Here is a 22,802-nt window from a genome sequence, read left to right as displayed (position 1 = left end):
TCCGGGGCACAGAGGACTGTCCTGAGCTGCAGCGAGGGGTGTGGCCTCCCATATTTGAATATTTAACTAGAACCTATCTCATCATTCGTTTCAATGTTATCTCAGCAGCACATGAAATGTACCACTGTTTTCTTTAAAAAGATGAATGTGAGTGTGATGCAGGAGCAGCGCCCACTGTGAGAGTAGCTGCCCGGCTCCAGGGGGCGCACTAGTCCCCTGCCAGCAGCTGGGTGTGAGTGGCTGAGTTTAGGGAAAGGGACCGCTCCTGCCCTTTCCGGGAGCACCGCCCGCCCATGATACCTGACGCCCCTGCTTTGTTCCCCCCGGGGCTCTGAGAAGGCAGCTTTCCGTTGGGGCACGTCCGTGAGCGTGGGGCATGCAGACGTTTGAATCTGGTGTAAAGGAGGATTGAAAGGAAGGTTAGTGGTTTACACCAAAAGCTTAGTTGCCGGGGAAACTCAGCTGCCGAAGAGCAGACTTGGCAGAGGGGGCCCCCGCCCTGGCGGAGGCTGCCCTCTTGCTGCTGCTCTTGGGGTTCGGCCAGGCCGCCTGCTGGACGCCCGGAATGTCACCCTTCCAGGTCGGCGGGCTCCTCCGCTCTGGACCTCGGCTGTGGCTGGGGGCGCCCTCTGCTAAGCAGATGTGGACTAGTCTTTCTTTATTCAGTTGCTTTAAAATGGAGGAGCAGGGGGAGCCAGTGCCCGATGCTGGTGGCCCGGCTGCAGGGCTCTGGTTGCAGCCACAAAATAGGTGGGTCTGATGCTCACGCCTCTAGAGCAGTTTCTGGTGGCAGAGTCTCCCGTTTCCATGGTGAGCCAGGTAGCTAACCCCACAGGGTCCACCCCGCTGGGGGAGGAAGCCGCTGGCCCAGGAAGAGGCCCCGCCTCCCGGCCTCCTGCCCTCCCCGCTGCCCCGTGCCAGTGGGTCGTGGCTCCTTCCTAGATGAGCACAGGCAGTCACGTTGGACAGGAAAGTTCAATGTATTCACGTTACCACCGAGAACCTTAGGAGTCCATTTAGGAAAGTGACTGCTGCATCATAAAATTATAATGTTGTCTGGAGAGAACATTAAGTCCATCCCTCTCCTCTGGATGGACCTTAAATCTGCGTTACCCGGACAGACGAGCCTCTCTCTTTCATAAATGATTTATGTTCTATTTAAAAGATTGTGAAAATGGAAATGTCACCGTTTTCCTTAGTAATTCATTCCAGGGTCTTATAATGATCATCGTAAGAATACAGAAGCAGGGTTCATCTCTGCTTATTTCTCCCCAGGAAGGGAGATCTTTTCATTATTACTGGGCAAGACAAGTGCGCGTGTGCGCGCACACACACACACCCACCCACACACACTCTGCCTCAAAAAGCCACAGGGCGACCCCACTGGCTTTTCCCCGGGTCAGGGTCCGATTACCTGTCTCAGAAAGAACTCAATCATTTTTGTCTTTATGGGCCCTTCAGGCTTTTCCCTGTGCCACTTAAGGCACACAAGGATCACATGCTTTCGTAGGGGCCTGTGCCGACCTGAATACCAATCTTTTTGTCTCTTCCTCTCGCCTAAGCGTTTGCGTTTTGCTCCCTTGATACCTCGTTTAATTTCAGGATCTGCTGTCTGTTTCCGTGGTAAGCCGTGCTGGGCTGGGAGGGATCGCTGCTACTCGGCATGTGGGCCAGTCTCCGTGAGACACTCGTGGTCATAACTTTAACGTAGACACGTGAGATTCCTCCTAATGTAAACGCCAGCGTCTGCGCCAGCCGTAATTCTACCGTCGCTGGATCACAAGCGACCTGCTGGCCACTCGGTGCGGCTGTTCTCCGTGGCGGGTTCTCCGTGGCGGGTTCTCCGCCGGTCGGGTCAGGCGCCCAGCGTTTCTGCGCAGCAGAGGCCGCTCAGGAAGCTGCGTGTTCTGCGGAGGCGTGAACCACGGCGTCGCTCACATTCCGAACCCCCGCGTCATCTGTTACATCGAAGATGCCCTGTCATTGTAAAACCAAATCCAAGCTCATGCGTGTCTATCTTGAAGCAGGTTTCTTTCAAAAAGATGTATTTCCTCTGACTTATTCCTGCAGGGCGCTACCACCACAGGAAGTGGCGTTTCTCTTTCTGCTGTCAAGGGGCGTGCAGATGGCGGGACATAAATAAAGCCTGCTGCGCAGCCGGCCCCGGGCGCCAGAGCCACAGCCATTGCCATTCCGCTTTATCACACGGCTCGGGTGGTGCGAGCGGGTGACTCCGCTGACGTGCACAGCAAACAGCGGAGTTGGACAGAGGATGGTGAATCCAAACCTAAAAACGCGCTTGAGGGCTCGGAACACGTGACGTGCAGCAGAGGCAGGGGGCCCCTGGACCGGGCCGAGTTATACATCTCAGCAGCAGCGCCTCACGCCTCACACCTCACACCTCACTCCTCACGCCTCACACCTCACACCTCCTCACACCTCACGCCTCACACCTCACACATCACTCCTCACACCTCACTCCTCCTCACGCCTCACGCCTCACACCTCACACCTCACTCCTCACTCCTCACACCTCACTCCTCACACCTCACACCTCACTCCTCACACCTCACTCCTCCTCACGCCTCACGCCTCACTCCTCACGCCTCACACCTCACTCCTCACACCTCACTCCTCCTCATGCCTCACGCCTCACGCCTCACGCCTCACGCCTCACTCCTCACACCTCACTCCTCCTCACGCCTCACGCCTCACTCCTCACACCTCACTCCTCACTCCTCACACCTCACTCCTCCTCACGCCTCACGCCTCACTCCTCACGCCTCACACCTCACACATCACTCCTCACTCCTCACACCTCACTCCTCCTCACGCCTCACACCTCACTCCTCACTCCTCACACCTCACTCCTCCTCACGCCTCACACCTCACTCCTCACTCCTCACACCTCACTCCTCCTCACGCCTCACGCCTCACTCCTCACTCCTCACTCCCCACACCTCACACCTCACTCCCCACACCTCACTCCTCACACCTCACTCCTCACGCCTCACGCCCCACACCTCACTCCTCACGCCTCACTCCTCACACCTCACTCCCCACACCTCACTCCTCACGCCTCACGCCCCACACCTCACGCCTCACACCTCACTCCTCACGCCTCACGCCTCACGCCCCATGCCCCACACCTCACTCCTCATGCCTCACGCCTCACGCCTCACGCCTCACGCCCCACACCTCACTCCTCACGCCTCACTCCTCACGCTCACGCTCACGCTCACGCCTCACGCCTCACTCCTCGCTCCCCACACCTCACGCCTCACGCCACACGCCTCACACCTCACGCCTCACGCCTCACGCCTCACGCCTCACTCCTCACACCTCACTCCCCACACCTCACACCTCACTCCCCACACCTCACACCTCACTCCTCACACCTCACTCCTCACACCTCACTCCCCACACCTCACACCTCACTCCCCACACCTCACACCTCACTCCTCACACCTCACTCCTCACACCTCACTCCCCACACCTCACACCTCACTCCCCACACCTCACACCTCACTCCTCACGCCTCACGCCTCACGCCCCATGCCCCACACCTCACTCCTCATGCCTCACGCCTCACGCCTCACGCCTCACGCCCCACACCTCACTCCTCACGCCTCACTCCTCACGCTCACGCTCACGCCTCACGCCTCACTCCTCGCTCCCCACACCTCACGCCTCACGCCACACGCCTCACACCTCACTCCTCACGCCTCACACCTCACTCCTCACACCTCACTCCCCACACCTCACACCTCACTCCCCACACCTCACACCTCACTCCTCACACCTCACTCCTCATGCCTCACGCCTCACGCCTCACGCCTCACGCCCCACACCTCACTCCTCACGCCTCACTCCTCACGCTCACGCTCACGCCTCACGCCTCACTCCTCGCTCCCCACACCTCACGCCTCACGCCACACGCCTCACACCTCACTCCTCACGCCTCACACCTCACTCCTCACACCTCACTCCCCACACCTCACACCTCACTCCCCACACCTCACACCTCACTCCTCACACCTCACTCCTCACACCTCACTCCCCACACCTCACTCCCCACGCCTCACACCTCACTCCCCAAGCCTCACACCTCACTCCTCACACCTCACTCCCCACACCTCACTCCCCACACCTCACACCTCACTCCTCACGCTTCACGCCTCACTCCTCACACCTCACTCCCCACACCTCACGCCTCACGCCTCACTCCTCACAGCTCACTCCTCACGCCTCACTCCTCACGCCTCACACCTCACTCCTCACGCCTCACTCCCCACACCTCACACCTCACACCCCACACCTCACACCTCACTCCCCACACCTCACACCTCACTCCCCACACCTCACACCTCACTCCCCACACCTCACACCTCACTCCTCACTCCTCACGCCTCACGCCTCACACCTCACACCTCACGCCTCACGCCTCACGCCTCACACCTCACGCCTCACGCCTCAGACCCAGACTGTGATCTCTGAGGGGCCAGGGCCTGTCTGCCTCTGTCCATGTCCAGGGCTGGCTGCAGAATCGGTGTATTTATCGAACAGAAGGTTGGGCGGGTCAGAGATCTCTGAACCCTCCTTACCCCCCGCTCTCCCTCACCCCCACCTTCAGTCCATCACTGCCTTTGCTTGCCCCCTAAATAGTGTTTGAAAGCAGCCGTTTCTCTCCACCACCACAGCCTCTGTGATTTCCCCACCCTGACCCACCTCACCCTCCAGAGCGCCCCTGGGTGCCTGGCCTGGCCTCCCGCCGGGCCTGCTCACCCCTCTGGGTCCCTCCTGACCCCTCCTTGGTGCGGCCAGAATGAGCTTTAAGGGCGACTCTGTCCCTCTAGAGTGGGGGTGGGAACCCCTTATCTGCTGAGGACCATCATGCATTTATAACATCGTTCCAGGGCCATAAAATTATCAACGTCAAAATTAGCCTGCTGCTATATTGGATCAAACATTTAATAATCATCCCTAATGACCGGGGCAGGGCCAGACCCAGTGATTTCTCAGGTCTTAGGCGGCAGCGGTTCTCCACCCCTGTTCTAGAGTAATAGCGAATCACCATATACATACATATATACACACATTTACATATATACACATACATACATATTAGAGGCCCGGTGCACAAAAATTTGTGCACTCGGGGGTAGGGGGTCCCTCAGCCCGGCCTGTGCCCTCTCGCAGTCTGGGACCCCTTGGGGGTGACCACTTGCTGGCTTAGGCCTGCTCCCCGGGGGATTGGGCCTAAGCTGGCAATCAGACATCCCTCTGGCAGCCCGGCAGCCCTCGGGGGATACCCACTTGCCATTAGTCAGCAGGCCTAAGCTGCAGTCAGACATCCTTAGCGCTGCTGAGGAGGCAGGAGAGGCTCCCACCACCACTGCTGTACTGGCAGCCATCAGCCTGGCTTGTGGCTGACAGAGCTCCCCCCTATGAGAGCGCACTGACCACCAGAGGGCAGCTCCTGCATTGAGCATCTGCCCCCTGGTGTGTGTCATAGTGACCAGTCATTCCCAGTCTTTCTGCTGTTAGGGTCAGTTTGCATATTACCCTTTTACTATATAGGATAGAGGCCTGGTTCATGGGCGGGGGCCGGCTGGTTTGTCCTGAAGGGTGATCTGAATCAGGGTGGGGGTCCCGCTTGGGTGCCTGGCCAGCCTGGATGGCAGGCTGATGGCTGTTTGCAGCTGGTCACACCCCCTTCAGAGTGGGGGTCCCCACTGGGCTGCCTGGCCAGTCTGGGTGAGGGGCTGAGGGCCGTTTTCAGGTTGGCGGGCGACTGAAGCTCCCAGCCTCTTTTTTTTTTTTTTTTATTCTGGGATTTATTTACCTTCTATAGCTGTCACTGGAGCTGAGAGCCGGCTCCAGCTCTGAGGCCGTGGCTGGCTGAAAGCAGGTATCTGGGTTTGTTTAGCTTCTATAATTGAAACTCTGTTGCCATCACTGGCACTCTAAGCTCTGAGCCTGCTGGCGGCTGAAAGCAGGTTTCTGGGTTTGTTTAGCTTCTATAATTGCAACATTGTTGCATCTGGAGCTCAGAGCTGGGCTGCGGCAGGCGGGGAACCTTGGCTTCCTTCGTCACTGGAGCAAGCAAGCCTCCTGTTCGCTTCAGCTGCCTGGCTGCCGGCTGCCGTCTTGGTTGGCAGTTAATTTGCATATCTCGCTGATTAGCCAATGGGAAGGTAGCGAAGTTATGGTTAATTACCATGTTTCTCTATTATTAGATAGGATATATATATATATATATATATATATATATACACACACACACACACACACACACACATACATATGGCTAAGTGACCATCTGACCAGCCGGTACATATGACGCACACTAACCACTAGGGGGTGGATGCTCAACACAGAAGCTGCCAAGCTGTGATGACTTGGCAGCAGCGGTTCTCAGGTGACGCACCCTGGAACCAGAGACGAGGGAGCGTGGCCCCACTTCCTTTCAATGTGCACGAATCTGTGCACCAGGCCACTAATTATAATAACATTGACAGTGCTGTTCACTAGGCCTGTGACTAGGGTGACCATGTAACTTATTATTCACACGAGACTGTGTGGAGTGTGAAGTGAGCACCCACTGAAAATCACCGGGGATGGCGTGGAGACCGGCTGCAGCTGGGCCCGGCGCACCTGCTCCCTTCCCCACCTCCACCTGCTGGTTTTCTAGCCTTTGTACCTCCCACGGCAGCTCACGCCCCAGGGCCTCGGCGCTTTGTTTGATCTGAGGATCTGACTGGACTGAGCTTTTAGCTCTTAGCTGCTGCACGTGCTCATTGACCAGGTTAAATCTTCTTATTTGGGGAGGGCGGTGTCCAGGCGGGAAAGGGCAGAGGGAAGGCCCCAGGTGTGACCGGCTTTCCTGGCTTCAGAGGTCAGTGGCCGAATGGCGGAGTGTCCGTGTGAGTTGAGAGGGTAGGAGGCCTGGAAGGTGGACAGGGAGCAGATGACACAGGTGTGCCCTGGGATTTCATTGGAAAAATGAGCAGGCATCTAATTCCCTGTGTTTTACTGATGAATAAACAGAATTGCACACGTCCTGACCAGGGTCATGCAGGGAATTTGAGATGGCAGGAACTAGAAGCTGAGTGTCCTGGCGTCATATGTTTTTAAAAAATTATTGAAGCGTATATACAAAAATTGCACAAGCCATATATATGCATTTTCACTAAATAAGTACCCCCATGCAACCACACGGAGTAGGTCTGGCCTGTCTCCATCCGCAGCCCCCTGTGCCCTGCCCCATCCCCCCAAGGTGACCCCCACCCTGACCTCTGATACCACAGACAGTGCCGCCTGGTTTTCACTTCCCGGAACCTGGGGTGGAGGCCTGTGTGGGAACTCCTTCCTTCCTGTCTGGCGTCTTTCACCCCGGGTGTCTGTGGGGTTCACTGGCTCCGGGTCGTGTATGGCTGTAAGTGGCTCACTCCCGTTGCCCTGTGCTATTCCTTTGTGCGAAACACACAGGTTCCCGGGGTGGCCCCCCTCCTGTGCGTAAGCTGAGCTGGGTGCCTCATGGTGTCCGTGCAGGCATGAGTTTGCTAGTTATGGAAGGCGATGCGAGGGCGTGGCCTCCTCAGAGCCCAGGTGCACCCCTGCTGTCACCTTGAGGACTCTGTGCCTCCTTGCCCCCAGGCTGTGGGAGCAGAGGGCCCGCCTGCCCCTGGAGAAATGCGGGTGAACCCACGGGGACTAGCCCGGGCGGCTCTGTCAGACGCGCTCGGATGGTGCCACCAGTGAGCGCGCAGCCATGGGAACTGTGATCACTGAGAGCTTCCAGGGGGCCGAAAGGCCGTCATTGCTACTTTTAAAACAAGGCCACTTTATCTTATCGTTATTTTTATTTTAATTAAGTTTGATTGGGGTGACATTGGTCTACGTGAGCATACAGGTTTCAGGGGCGGGTTTCTAAGGTACAACATCTGCATATGGCACCGTGTGCCCACCGCAGTCAGCTCTGCTCCTGTCGCCTCATGTTCGGCCCCCTCCTCCCCACCCCCTCCCTCTGGCACCACCCCTCTGCGGTGTGTTTGTGTGTCAGTTTTATAGCCACATACACGTGACATCACATGATTCTTAGCTTTCTCGTCTGACTGTCCCTCGGCATCATGTTCTCATGGTCCATCCATGTTGTTGCAAATGGCGCCGCTTCGTCCCCTGTGGCTGAGCCGTATCCCACGGTGGGTGTGGACCAGCCTTCTCCATCCAGTCCTCTCCCGCAGGCACTTCGCTGTTTCCATGCCTTGGCCGCCGTGTATCATGCTGCCCTGACCACAGGGGTGCATGTCTCTTTGCGAATACATGAGTCGATGTAAACAAGTGATTCACTAATTGGATGAATGCCATTTTCACATGCACTTTAGTCAGCTATTTTCTTTCTTTTTTAAAATTCTTCAGAGGACGTTGTGCCGTATTTTAAGACGGAGCCGGGCCTGCCGCAGACGCACCTGGAGGGCAACCGCCTGGTCCTCACCTGCCTGGCCGAGGGCAGCTGGCCCCTGGAGTTCAAGTGGCTGCGCAATGACAGCGAGGTCACCGCCTACAGCAGCGAGTACAGGTACCTGGTCGCCTCAGGCTGGGATTCCGTTGCACGTGGGTGTGTGTAGAGCTTGGCCTTGTCGGCATGGAGGCCCAGGGATTGACCCGGTGGGAGTGGCTTTCTGACGCACCCAGGAGGAAGGGGTAGCTCTGAACATGCGTTCAGAATGGGTTCACTATCCTCATACGGGTTGTGCTGCTCGCTCGTAGGAAGTCGTTGGTTTTAGGACCCGACCTCAGGGGGGTCCTGAAATTCAAATGGCAATGCTTTGGTGCCCTAGGCAGATAGGAAGGATGTTTTAAGAGAATCCAGCTTATTCGTCCTAATAAAAAGGAGTGGTCAGTGGATGGCCTGTCCTGGTGTCTTCACCCTGAGGTCATGGCCGAGGACAGTGGCAGACAGACTGCGATCCAGACCCTCCGTCTCCACTGGCTTGCGTTCCGAAACCGAGCCGCTGAGATCACACCCGTGTGTTCTCCTGACCGGCTTCTGCGTAGTTTCTCTCGTCTCACAGCCGAGAGGCACCCCAGCCCGTCCGAGTCTCCCGCTCAAAGCCATCCTAGGACGCCAGCCACACACACAGTTCAAAACATTTGGCTTAACCCAAAGAGTGGGCCCTGCAGGCAGCCAGCGAGCCTACACGTATTTCTCTCTACATGTATTTCTCATAACTGCAAACCTGACCCTGGAAATGCGGTGTTTGGACCCAGCCCGGAGCCCCCTCAGTGACACTGCACAGGCTGGGCTCCCCTCACCGGCTCTGCTCCCCAACAGTCCTCAGCCAGGCTGCCGCCCTCAGGAACGTTGGACGAGCGCCCGGCAAGGACAGCACCTGCGCGAGGTGCCCCAGGTGAGGGCGCCGCTCCAGCAGCCCGCACACGTGCTGTCAGGCTCGGAGGCCCTCATTTCCATGCATTAGCATCGGACTGGCCCCGGTTTGCTGGAAATGGAAAGCAGGTGGAGAAAAGGTCTGGGAAGCACAGTACTGCGTTCCCGGGCTGGGGTACCGATTTCTGGGAGGAGGGGAGAGTTCCAGCCACCCGCAGGTCCTTGTTCTGTGTTGATCTAGAAGGAGCGCCCCCCACGGGAAGGCTGTGCTCATGTTTCCCCAGACATTTCTGCAGAAGACACTTCTGTTCACTGCCCCCCACAAAGAGCATGTGCTGTGGAGGCCCCGGCCGCCTGTGTGACGTCAGAGCTTCCCGCGCTGCCCCGGCCTGGGCTCCGCGTGCTCGTTTCTCCCACTCACGCATTCCCAGCAAATGAGCTGCGTGCGGCCTGGCCAGGCCTTCCTCTTCCTCTTCTTTAAATTCCTGTCCAATTCTGTTCATTCTAGTAGCTACTAACTTGCCATTTAATGAAATGCGAAGTAACTGAAAACAGTCGCTGCCTTCTCATTAAGAAACAGGTTTCCTTTCTAAGTTTTTAATGTTTGCTCGTTATTTTTCAAAGTATGTAATACATTTATTGTGTTTTGATGAACAGTGAACATGGAACCCAGAAGAAATTTTTATAAAAAGCACTTCAAATCTTTTGGACAGAGGGGATTCTCTCTAAATTGCTATTTATGTGCACATTTTTATTTCCAAGAAGCCGGGTGGGCAATCGATGTGTATCCTTAATGCATAAAACTCTGTTACACAAGGATACGCTTCTGTGGGGTGAGTAGGTGTAATGCGCAACTTCAAAGAGAAAAGAGAAACCACGTGGAAGCTGAACTGGTTAGAGTTCATTTTGAAAACTGGATCATGTGGCGATCAAAACCACTCTGTTATTTAGATTCCATTGGAGACCATTTAAAACAGTGGTGTAACATTTTAATTCGTAAGCCCCAGGACGCTGCACGGTGCCATCGTTTTATATGTGCAGCCATTGAAACTTGGACATCCTGGAGGCGGGGACCCTGCCCTGGCCGCGCCTGCTCGCCGAGGCTCTGGAGAGTCCACAGGAGACCGGCGTCCTGCGCTGGAGCCGGGCGAGGGGACGCGCCCCATTAGCACAAGCAGCCGCGTGGCGGCTGCTTCCCGGGAGCTCGCTGGGAGAGATGGGTTTCTGCAGCCGCTGACTTGGGGCCGACGTGATAAATTACATTCTATTCATGAGGCTCCAGGACTGAGATGGGTTATCGAGGATCCATCGTGTTTTGTCATCATTTTTTTCAAGATATAAAACCTGTCTAAAAACCTCAGGCTGGTTTTCCAAATTACTCTTCCACCGCCTGACTCCCTCTCAGCACCTCCGGCTGCCAGGTGCTCACCTCCACGCGGGGGCTCCGCGTCCCGAATTGAAAACACGGCGCCTTCCGAAATGGTGGCTGTTCCCGCCTGGCATGAATGCCGACCCCACCCCCACACTTGGTGTCAGTGATGAAAATGCTAACCCTCTAACAGAGAAAATAATATAAATTCACCTTTGCAGCTTTGACAAAAAATAGCAATTTCTTGGCTGCTTGTGTTACGGTTAAACTGCACGGTGAGATCTGGCGAGTTCCAGCTGCTGTGTTATTCATGGGCCTGCTCATTTCCACATGTAAGCACAGGTGACTGCACTGCAAAGCGATAGCAGTTTCATGAGAAAACCATTTCTACCTGCCCGCCCCCCCCCCCAAAAAAAACCAACAACATTTATTCTAAATTATTTTCTATTTTGGGCTAAAACATTATTTTGCAATTGTATTCAAAGTATATATCTCCAAGACAAGACTTCCTTGGTGCTGGGCACAGTGCTCATTGCTACAAAGAGGGCGGGGTGGCAATGGATGCTCTAAGCTGCTGAAGGATCTCACCGCTTCCTCCTGGGCCTGTCTCTGTGCTCAGCCTCTAGGACAGAAAACGATAGAAAATTCATGGACGTTTATTTATTTTTATTCCATTAAAAAAATAGGAATTATTAAGGGGGAAGTTACTTTTTCCTAAGTCTTATCCAAAGATAAAAAATTTCATAATACCAATAAAAATTATTCAATGCCTGGAAATCACCTTTATAAGAAACTAGGGGCCCAGTGCATGAATTTGTGCACCTTGAAAGGAACTGTGGGCCGCGAGGCTGCAGTAGGCTCAGGGGCGGGTCTCGGCTCATCCTCCGCGCCCCTGCCCACCTTTCCCACAGTGGCCCCTGGTCCCCTGTCTGCTGGCAGCCCCGCTCCTGCCACTGCCGTTCCATGCGCTGACGGCACCGGCCCTGCTCGCACCCGCTGACTGCGCAGAGCGATTAGGGCTGGCGCCAGCAGTAGGTACAAATGGGGCTGGCACCGTCAGCGGGTGTGAGTGGCAGCGGCTGCCCCAGTCGCCCCTCAGGAGCAGGGGGAGGTGGAGAAGCCTTCAGGGGCGATCGGTGCCGCAGCGGGTGCGGGTGGGGCCAGCACCAGCAGCAGGTGTGGGTGCCGGCAGCAGGTGCGAGCACCTGGCGGGACCACGGCACACAGGAGCAAAGAATTTTCAGTAACCACCAGAGGCTCGCCCGGATGACAGCAATGGGAGGCCCGCCTTAGTCTAGCGCCCCCTCACCTGCTCCACCATCCCACTGCGGCCGATGCCCACCATGTTCCTCATTCTGCCGCCTGCTACTGATGCCTACCATGTTCCGTGCGCGCCCCATGGTGGTCAGCGCACGTCATAGCAGCTGGTTGTTTGGTTGTTCTGCCGTTCAGTCTATTTGCATATTAGGGTTTTATATATACAGATGAGTAGAACCTACATGAAGAAAAGTAGTGAACGTCACCCTAGTTGGGAAATCTAAACATTGTAGAAATTTAAATTCCTTTGAAATTGTTGTTGAAGTTTAGCCTAATTTCAAGAAAAGTCCCAATGGGGTTTGCTGAGGGTACCATGATTCATGAGCAGACACAGAGTGCATGTCGAAATATAAACAGAAAAGAAGCCCAACGAATCTTCAAAACACTAGGTGAACACAGGGAGGAGAATTCCCTCCCAGGAGCCACCGTAATTAAATGACATGTTAGTGGGACACAAACAGACAGAAATATTCCAGAAGGGAGTTTGAACTAGACCATTGTGTCCATAAAAACCCACACCCTCAAGGGAGCATTAGAACCAGCGGCAAAGAAGTCAGTTATTTGGAAACAATATTGAACATGGGTCCTCTTTTTATACCAGACACCCAGTACATTTCAGAGTCATTTAAGAGTTACATTAAGAAATTAAACTATAAGAAAACAAAGGTGAAATGATCTCTAAATATACCAACGTGTAAAAGGCACTAGAAAAATGACCAAAACCGGATCACAGCCATATCCAATTTTACAACGTATCCTCAGTGACCACTACCAATTAAGAGGCAAATAATAAATGAGAACCATTTTGCAGCATGTCGGACAGTCGCTCTCTGTGATCAGCTGGGCTCTCTGGAAGCTGCAGAGGCGGGTTGGCATGAGGTGTCTGGGACACTCAGGCAGCGAGAGCAAGGGCAGAGCTGCGACGCGAGGAGGAAGACCCAGTGCAACCCAGACAGAGCCAGGACCCGCTCAGTATCAAGGTCCTTACAGAGCTCCACTGATCCCCCTGGGACGGAGGGAGACGAACACAGTCACCTCTGAGCTCCTTCCTCAGCGGATGGCCCACGGCCCCAGCCTCACTCCGGTCCCTCAGGCCTGAAGTGCCTGCGTGGACATCCTGGCGCAGAGAACCCCGGGACAGGCAGCACGCGGCACGAGGCCTGGCTGATGTGGGGTGCTGCCACCGCACCTGTACACAGGCCGCCCAGGCTGCGGGGAGCTGGTGGCCAAGCCGTGGCTCAGATGAAAGGTGGAGCCACAGGGCTTTTGGAATGGACACAGGAGGCTCAGAGGGAGCCTGTTCTGCAAGCCTCAGTGCCCCTTGCACCTGCTGCTGAGTGCCAGCCACCAGAGTCCCCCCGGATGGATGGTCTGCAGTTTCTGCCAGGACTTCCTGCAGCAGGGGGAGGAGCAAGCTGCACTTCTTCTCTGAGCGAGGGCCCTGCTGCTGGGGACACGGGCACTGGGTGCCGCTGCGGGGGACGCTGCCCCGATGGGCACAGGACACGCGCACTGCTCGCCTGGCCCAGGTCTCAGAGCCCACAGTGCCAGTGGCCGGCGCTGGGTCGGCCTCCCCCAGGCCTCCCAGCGGAGCACTCTCCGAATACGGGAGAGTGAGCAGGTGCTCGGAGACCAAAAGTGTCCGCTGCCCCCGGGAGGGCTGGTCGGAGCACGGTCCCGGCCGCCGTGCACCCGCTGCCGCGTCCTGGAGACACGGGCTGTGCCTGTGGCCCGTTCTGAGCGGCAGTTCAGGACCTTGTTCTACTTAGCGGAAGTGGAGGCATTCCCTTCAACCCTTGGTTTTGCTGTGATTTTGTTGGATTTTCTTTAATTTGCTCTTCCTGATGGTGAACTGGCCTGGACACTGTTCTGTTAGCCTAGGGCAGTGGTCGGCAGACTCATTAGTCCACAGAGCCAAATATCAAAAGTACAACGATTGAAATTTCTTTTGAGAGCCACATTTTTTAAACTTCAACTATATAGGTAGGTACATTGTTATTAACTTAATCAGGGTGCTCCTAAGCTGGCCTTTGCTAAAACGTCCTCAATCTGATTGAGGTACGTTCGCTGAGGTCGACCCCTTCCAACTCTCCCATCCACACTCGTCTTGTATACTTGTTTCGTCCATCTCCTTTCCAAAAGCTGATTTCTGCGCATGGGCCATGAAGTTTCAATCGCACTGTGCGTGCGCACCCACACGTGGTATTTTGTGGAAGAGCCACACTGAAGGGGCCAAAGAGCCGCATGTGGCTCGCGAGCCGCAGTTTGCCGACCACTGGCCTAGTAGGATGGAGAGATGTGTATATATATGTCAGAGAGGAAGGGAGAGGGAGAGTGAGAGAAACATCAACGATGAGAGAGAATCATTGATCGGCTGCCTCCTGCACGCCCCCTACTGGGGATTGAGACCGCAACCCAGGCATGTGCCTTGACTGGGAATGGAACTGCGACCTCCTGGTTCATAGGTCGAGGCTCAACCGCTGACCCACATGGCTGGGCAGCCTAGTAGAATTTCACTGTGGTGTGACATTCCCTGCCTAGTTTACTTGAAACCGGGCAGCATTTTCTGTGTTTCCGTGGCATCTGGTGCGGAGATGTCATCGTAGTGGCTTGTGAAGCGCCGGGAAACTTTCTCGCCTTGAAAATGTGTGCTGATAAACAGAGGCCTGCGAGGAGTGTTCCCATCTGTTGGGCGAACATAATGTGTAGGAAATTCCTGTAATAGGTGGGAGGACTTTGCAACTTTTTTGTATATTTTCCCCTAGTGAGGCATTCAGCTAAAGCCCCGGCACAGAACAGCGTATGTCTGCCACTCCGCGCTGTCTCCGTTGTTTGAAAGCAGTGCTGAGTTTGTGCACTCGTACGCGGGAGCGCTACAGAAATGCCTCAGAATGTAGCAGCTAGTTAAGATTCCTCCAGAAAGGGAAAATGGCACGAATACCAATGATATAAATGTGGTTACGCTGCAGGGACGAAGCTGTTCTTACAGTTTTTCAAATACATGCTCTAACGACCGTGTTATTTCTTTTCCAAAAGCTTGCGTTGACTTTATTTTAATGCAGTCTCAGAACTCCTCCTTCTTAGAATCATGGTACATACTAAAACCCCTCATCCTTCTCGTTTTATTTGTAATTTAAATACACGGCACCGACTCCTTGTGCTGCTCTCTTCGGTGTTATTCTGATTTACTAGTCGATGCACTAATTAATTTTTTATTTGAGGTAAACCATTCCTCAGAAAAGAATGAAATTTTGAATATTAAAACTCAGCAATATTTTCCTCATAAAAGATTTTATTAATCTCGCCATAGGATCTCAAGATGGTTATCAGAGGGAAAACATACTTTGATTAATATTTGCTTAATACTGAATTAGCTGTATGGTCCAAATGTGTGGGGGTTTTTTGCTTAAAAATTATGCCTAGCAGATCCTTTTTGGGGTTGACTAATTGGACACTCTTGAGTAAAAAGATGAGCAATTAGGTGAATGTAAGTGATTTCAGGGTGTGCTTAGGAACTGAGCACATGAAATCCCACATTCGGCACCTCCTACCTGCGTTAAGTACTCTGACTGCGGTGTAAGGGGCGGCCTTCTTTTTAAAAATACATTTTTATTGATTTCAGAGAGGAAGGGAGAGAGAGAAAAACATCAATGCTGAGAGAGAATCATGGATCGGCTGCCTCTGCACGCCCCACACTGGGGATGGAGCCGGCAACCCGGGCCTGTGCCCTGACCGGGAATCAGACTGTGACCTCCTGGTTCCTAGGTCGACGCTCAGCCCCTGAGCCCCGCCGGCCGGGCAGGAGGCGCTGTTCTTAACCGAGATGCCCGTGACCAGAACATCTTCTCCACCAGGGGTGCAGCCCACCTCTTCCCTCTTCCGGAAAATAGGCAGCATTCACTGAGCTTCAGCCCTCGTCGTCGTGGTGGACAGCCGCCCAGTGCGGAAGGTGCCAGCTCAGACCTTACGCCCTGCTCTCGATTTGTTTGCGAGCGCGGCCAGAGGCCCGCTACAGCACTCTCGCAGCGTGAGCGGCGTGGCCTCGGAGCTGTGAGCTCACTCTAAGTGGTTCTGGGCTATTTATCCCACTTGCTTGCGGGTTTCAAAACCTCCTAAGTTATAAAACCAACGGTAAGCCTAGAGCAGGCTTTTGTGGAAACTGTGCCTTCGCTGCACTTTTTCCTCTAAGACTTTACTGGCGTTCTTTGAAAGGCGCTGATTTGAAGGATGATTGCTTACAGTCACAGGAATGGAAATACAAATGCATTGCCCTTTCAGTCCTCCCCAGAGGTTTGAAAATGATTGTTGGGCCCCGGAGGAGAAGAGAGAACGGAAAGCGGGTGACTCGTGTCGGGCGGTGCGCCCGGCATGGAGCGGGAGTGTCGCCGGCCGGGATGCCACCGCGCCCTCGGCCTTGCCGACTAGTTTCCCGCGGCCTCGCTAGCTCTGCGCCTGGCGTCCCTCCAGCCCCGGGCGCGGTGGCTCCTGCGTGCACAGGTGCCCGGCGCTGAGGCGGCGCCCCGGGTGCAGCGATGAACACGGCAGATCTGAAACCCGTTCCCGGGACATTTACAGCCGGTGGGGGACGGAGATGGGTTGAGTCATCCCTCAAACAGATCGCAGCGGCAGCAGGCGTGCTGGGCAGGGAGGATTGCACGGACATTACTTAATAGAAACGGTCTTAGTGGAGCGCCGCGTGCGATGGCGGCTGCTGTGGGCGGCGTCACTAACGCTGTGTCCGTGTTCGGCAGGTACGTGATCCCGGCGCTGCGGCGGCTGGACGCCGGCTTCTACCGCTGCGCGGTGCGGAACCGGCTGGGCGCGCTCCTGCAGAGAAGATCGGAGGTCCACGTCGCGTGTACGTGTCCACTGAGCTCTCCAGGGCCCGGTGACGGTGGGGTGCCCGTCAGTCACCTTCGGCCGCCTCGGGGCTGGCTTCTGTCTGGGGTCCCACGTGGAATTGAGTCCCTGCTGAAACTGGTGGCGAGAGAAGGGAATTGCGGGGTGGCTGGTCCGATGACGATGGGGCTGATGAGGGGAAGGGCACCTTTCAGTTCAGCCCATGGAGGGCCCAGTAAGCGCTGTGGAGGGTGGAAATAAAATAAGAAACAGAGCAAGCTGCCCCTGCTCTATGATTAGTGAGCTACTCTGAGCTTTCGTTACATTCACATTCAGTGTTTTTAAAATAAAAAATTAAACCCAATTCAGTAACATTTCATCAAGTTAGAATCCATTCCTTGCAATGATGATGTGTTCGGAGATCCTTGAGCTGCACGACCAGAGCCCGTGGCTCGTCACGTCCCAGGTGGGTTCATGTAACAGTGGGTTCGTTAATCCTGTTGGGCTAGTTCAGTGGTCGGCAAACTGCGGCTCGGCAAACTGTGGCTTGCGAGCCACATGCGGCTCTTTGGCCCCTTGAGTATGGCTCTTCCACAAAATACCGACTTCTGTGCATGGGCCACGAAGTTTCAATCGCACTGTACATGCTTGCCGGCATGTGCTATTTTGTGGTATTTTGTGGAAGAGCCACACTCAAGGGGCCAAAGAGCCGCATGTGGCTCGAGAGCCGCAGTTTGCCGACCACGGGGCTAGTTAATCCTGTCGGGCGGGCCCATTTTGAAGAAGGAAACTTTTGAAAATAGGGAGCTTGAATTCCAGGGGAGCCAGGATTCAACCAGGTGAGGGGAGCCGGCCTATGTAAAGCATTTAGTACTTTTCTAGTCCATAACCTGTGACAGGTCCCGTCCATCTACAGTGGCCTGACTGCTTCATGCTAGTGCGAATTTGCTACCAGAATGTCTCTTCCTTCCAAAGAAAGCAAAGGGCGTCATGAAATGCTAAATTCCACACTCGCGCGTCCTGACAGAGGCCAGAGAACCCTACGCGCTCCTGGCGGGGCCGTGCTGAGCAGCGATGGCCGCCTTCTCTCCTTCGTTATTCTGCCCACAGTCAGGCCCGCAGCGGTCAGTGTTCCGCACGAACTAAAGCGATTCCCAGTTGCTCTCCTGTGCCCTGGCTGCTGGGGCCTGAGTGCAGATCACCCATGTTCACTTACATCTTCCATGACTAGGAAGGCAGCGGCTTTTTTGAATTGTGGGGCAGTCACTCAGCCCAATCTGCCTGCAGGGCTGCTTAGAGATTTTCCAATGGAAACATTGAAAACGTAATCAATAAAGTTACGCCCCAGACATTCGAATAAGTTAACGGCTTGGAATTTATGATCATCTAGTAAATGCTATTTTGTAAAATTAAATTTTGGACTTTTTCTTGCTTAATGATTTATCTCCTATGTTTTCTCTTACCTCTGTTTTCTCCTGCTCTTTGATAACAAAGTTTACTTTAAAATAACCACAACTGCTTTTCTAATCTATTAAATCTATTAAATTTATTTCCTAGACCAGTGATGGTGAACCTTTTGAGCTCGGCGTGTCAGCATTTTGAAAAACCCTAACTTAACTCTGGTGCCGTGTCACATAGAGACATTTTTTGATCTTTGCAACCATAGTAAAGCAAAGACTTATATTTTTGATATTTATTTTATATATTTAAATGCCATTTAACAAAGAAAAATCAACCAAAAAAATGAGTTCGCGTGTCACCTCTGACACGCGTGTCATAGGTTCGCCATCACTGTCCTAGACTATTAAATGCTGCTTGTAATATAGGAAATAGTTTCTCTTGAATAAAAAAGCCATTGATATTAGAGATATTATGTTCCAGATTTCTATATATTCAGACAAATGTATGTATGTCATGTCTGTGCATATACACATATGTGTGTGCTTAATCATTCAAAAAATTTCAGACGTTACTAATGTAAACATTGGCCACTTATACCCACATGCTAATGGCTGGTTTTCCCGTGACCTCATTTTCTAAATTGGTACCAAGTAGCACAAAGACTGGAACAACACCCGCCTGCCCCAAACTAAGTCAGCGCATGGGGTTGGGAGCGCCTCTGAAATGAGCCCGGGCTTGCAGATGGCTCACCCCAGGAGAGCTGTGAGGGAGCAGTCGCCCCAGGAACGAAGGGAGGGAGAGACTGAGAGGGGCGCCGGCGGGCGGGGCGTGGGGAAACCAGCGTGAGGGGTTCGGGAGCAGGAGACGTCTGAGAGCTCTATGTTAGAGCGGCCTCTGGCTCGTGTGGCTCTAGGCAGCTTCCAGCAGCTCGTCCAGGGGAAAGTATTAGCAACCGTCTTGTCGCAGCAGCATAGCGCGGGCGAGGCTGCTGATGGTGCTCCGTGGGCACCTGGCCGTGGGCACCTGGCCCGGGCCTCTCCCCGCCAGCCGGCACCATCAGCACATGCTCAGCCTCTCCTCTCGGCTCCTCCTCGCCACGTCGGGGATGCTGTGAAATGCAGTTCCTTCCACCTGGGCCCCTCCCCCTCAGAGAGAGCTTTCTAGAACCTAAGAGGCCTGATTGTCTCCGCAGATATGGGCAGTTTCCTGGCTGGAGAGCAGAGGAAGACGGTGCCCGAGGGACAGGCGGCCGTCCTGGACCTGCCGCCCCTCCACAGCTACCCCAGGCCCCAGGTGACCTGGTTCCGAGAAGGACACAAGATCATTCCCAGCGACAGAATGTGAGTCCTCCCCAACGTCCCCTCCAATGTACAGCCACTGCCTGCGGGCGCCGTTCACACGTTGCGTTTACCACCGATCGCTGAAAAGAGTATCCCAGTCGCAGCCCTGCCCGGTCCTGAGTGAGCAGCGGCCTTCGCCTGGCTTGGGGATGTGCGAGCGAGTAAGAAAACGGGTACCGCCCGGCCGGCGGGGCTCAAGGGCTGTGCGTTGACCTATGAACCAGGAGGTCATGGTTGGATTCCCGGTCAGGGCACCTGCCTGGGTTGCAGGCTCAATCCCCAGGGTGGAGTGTGCAGGAGGCAGCTGATCCGTGATTCTCTCTCATCATTGACGTTTCTCTCCCTCTCCCTTCCTCTCTGAAATCAATTATAATATGTGTTTTTAAAGAATGAAAGCAGGTACCATGATTCTTCAGTTTGCCGCACGCCCTTCCCCGCCCCTGACGGCCACGTCTCCCTCTGCGAGCGACTCTTGGCGACCTCAGGTCAGCCTGCGTGTGCGCAGCCCCCAGCACCAGGGGAGGAGGCCTGGTCGCGAACAGAGCTGCTTCATGAGCCGTGTGTGATGCTGCTTCCGCTGACGATGGAGCAGTAATTGCTGCGCATTTCTCTCTATCCCTTCATCCTGCCGTGGCAGCTTTATTTCCTCCGTCTAATTAGAGGTCCGCTCACCTATTGCAGAAGAGCTGCTTTGTGATTAGTTAAGCATTATTTCAAGGTGTTCCGGCCTGGCCCACATTCTGCATTTAGCTTTAAGTGATTACAAAGAGCGTGGGCATATGTTTCCTACCTGGGCATTCTGCAGTGCGATATACCAGATGGGAAGGGCTCAGAGATGACCATCCGGAATAATCTCGAAATGCTGTAAGCTCGTCTACATAAAAGCCATGTTTCAAAAATTTAGTAAAAAGATCAGTTACCTTAGAAATGGGATGACTGCTCTCCTTCATTTTATTTTATTAAAAGTTGCTTGGGTACCGCCCACCTCTATCTCGATTCCAGTGATCACAGATGCCTCTGCAGTTGGGGTGAAACAAAGACGCGAGAAGAAGGCGGGCGGGGAGATTCCTGTGCAGTGTTCTGGGGGGTCCTCGTGTCGAGCGCAGCGTGGCCCGGCCCAGTTGGGATGAACCCCGGGAAGAGCTGGTGTGGGGGGAGGGCGAGGGAAAGCGGGGGGTCGACACGGGCTCCTCTCAAACACGGAAGCTTCCGCGGAAGGGCAGGGGGCACAGTTCGTGGTGGAAGGAGAATTCTAACTCGGCAGCAAGTGAGCCTGGTCACTTGTTTGCTCGCCTGTGGTCCACCCACGTAGACTCATGAGACAGCATGTATCCAAGGAGGATACAGGACATGGGATGAAACAACAACTCAATTTCATCAGCACGTTTCTTCCACTTGCCAATTCTTGCTAAAGACGGGTTACTTCCTGGGGAGCTAATCACCCCCGACGCTGCTGTGGCGTAGCCAGCGCCCCCTCTGTCCACGGCCTGCCCGGCCAGAGCGGTGACTGCTCTCCCAACCGGAGGACACGCCAGCGCCCTTTTAGCGAGAGGCCACGAGGCTGGTGATGGGTGTTCACACGTTTGCAAGCCCTTCGGCGTCGGATCTCCGTGCATCCTCACCTCGTGGTTTTGAAGTGCTGGCCGTGCAGGTGTCACAGATCAGCCCGAGCCTGGTCGCCCCCCGCGTGCGTCCTTCAGAGGCGTGCCTTGCCGTCCTGAGAGGGCTCAGCCGCGGCCGCGAGGGGAGGGCAGCCCTGCGTCGCCGTCGCCGTCGCCGTCGCCCCCCCCCCCCCCCCCCGCAGGCTGGGCAGACAAAGCCAGAGCGACTGGGTCTGTTCAGGCCCCTGGAGGGGTCAGAACGTGTGACCCAAGCGAGTGGCACGGAGGGAAGCAGGGCAGGCTCTGCACCTGCTCTAACCTGGCGTCCGAGGGCAGTGCCCTGGAGGTGCCGTCGGCTGGGGGAGGGACAGCCTCCCCCCGCCCCCCCGGCCCTACTGTTCAGCATCACCCATGGCCTTCGACAGTCAGCTCTGGGCTTACAGTTAAATGCCTCTTTTTTCATTTTGAGGGAGACAGTAAGCCTGATGTTTCCTGACTTGAGGAATGAGCCGCGTAGCCCAGGGCTGATTTAACAGCAGCGGATACTCCTCGGCCCCTCCTCTAAGCGCATCTTCTCTCACCCTGGCGGCTGCCTCTGAGGCAGCTGCTTGGCTCCACTCAGAGCTCGGAGTGGAGGTGAGAGATGGTGAAGACCCGCCCAGGGGCCCGGAGCTGGCACAGGGAGGCGGGATTCAAACCCGGCCTGCCGCTCACCCACCTGCGGCAGCTACTTCCGCCTCCCTGGCCGGCCGGCCTCGTGCTTCTCGCTTACTTAGTCTTGTACTCGGTCCTTGGTCTCTTCCCCTCTCCTGGAACACCAGCTTTCAATGGGAAACCATCTGCTCGGACGGGTTACCGTGAGGCACGGGCACACCCACGTGCCCACGTCCCCACGGAGCATGCCCACACGTGCACACGGTCCCTTTCGTATGGGGTCTGCTGGTCGCTAACTGTAGAAAGTTCTGGCAAAGAGAAGGCAACGGTGGCCTTCCAGCTACGGATGGACTTTGTGGGATGCGCCTGGGACGGAGAAGGGACTCTCTGTGGAGGGGTCACCCGGCGCCTAGCATGGGGGGGAGGGTGGCAACCAGATGTGCGGTGACTGCCACGTGCAGGCCGGCACCTGCTCACGGCGGCCTCTGCTCTTGAGCTGGACTCTGGGTGGATGAGGGGGTGTCAATGGTGCGGAGAAACAGCAGCAGAAACGACCATCGTCCCGGGGGACTTGAGTGGGTGGGAACCCGCAGTGCAGCCCACAGGCCACGCGTGGCAGACTGTGTGCCCGACACCCGTGCGCCTTCGTTAGCCGCCCTCCCCCACGCGTTCAGTGCAAACGAGTTAAAAACACGCACTTTCGAGGGCTCGCGCTGTGCAGGCGCCGACCCGGGCCTGGCAGGAAGAGGAAGGGCCTGCGGGCCCCCGCACATGGAGGAGCCGCTCCTGGACGCCTGGCTCCCCGCAGCGGGTGGGGGAGGCGAGGAGGAAATGGACGGACGGAGGGGGAGCAGGAGTGCGGGCTGGGGTGCCCTGTCAGACATGGACTC

The 22,802-nt window shown here is 55.3% G+C and overlaps 1 protein-coding gene across 1 annotated transcript in view; it reads left to right on the top strand.

The window, feature by feature from the left end:
* Positions 1-22,802, top strand: part of SDK1 (sidekick cell adhesion molecule 1) — a 544,320-nt gene that overhangs the window by 241,051 nt on the left and 280,467 nt on the right. The window contains exons 2-4 of the mRNA XM_059699383.1: positions 8,422-8,585; positions 16,833-16,935; positions 19,510-19,657. Of these exons, the coding sequence (XP_059555366.1) occupies positions 8,422-8,585; positions 16,833-16,935; positions 19,510-19,657 (415 nt within the window). The remainder of the gene's footprint in view (positions 1-8,421; positions 8,586-16,832; positions 16,936-19,509; positions 19,658-22,802) is intronic.

Source organism: Myotis daubentonii, chromosome 5, assembly GCF_963259705.1.
Source record: "Myotis daubentonii chromosome 5, mMyoDau2.1, whole genome shotgun sequence".
Lineage (NCBI taxonomy): Eukaryota > Metazoa > Chordata > Mammalia > Chiroptera > Vespertilionidae > Myotis > Myotis daubentonii.
This window is presented reverse-complemented; position numbering and strand designations above follow the sequence as displayed.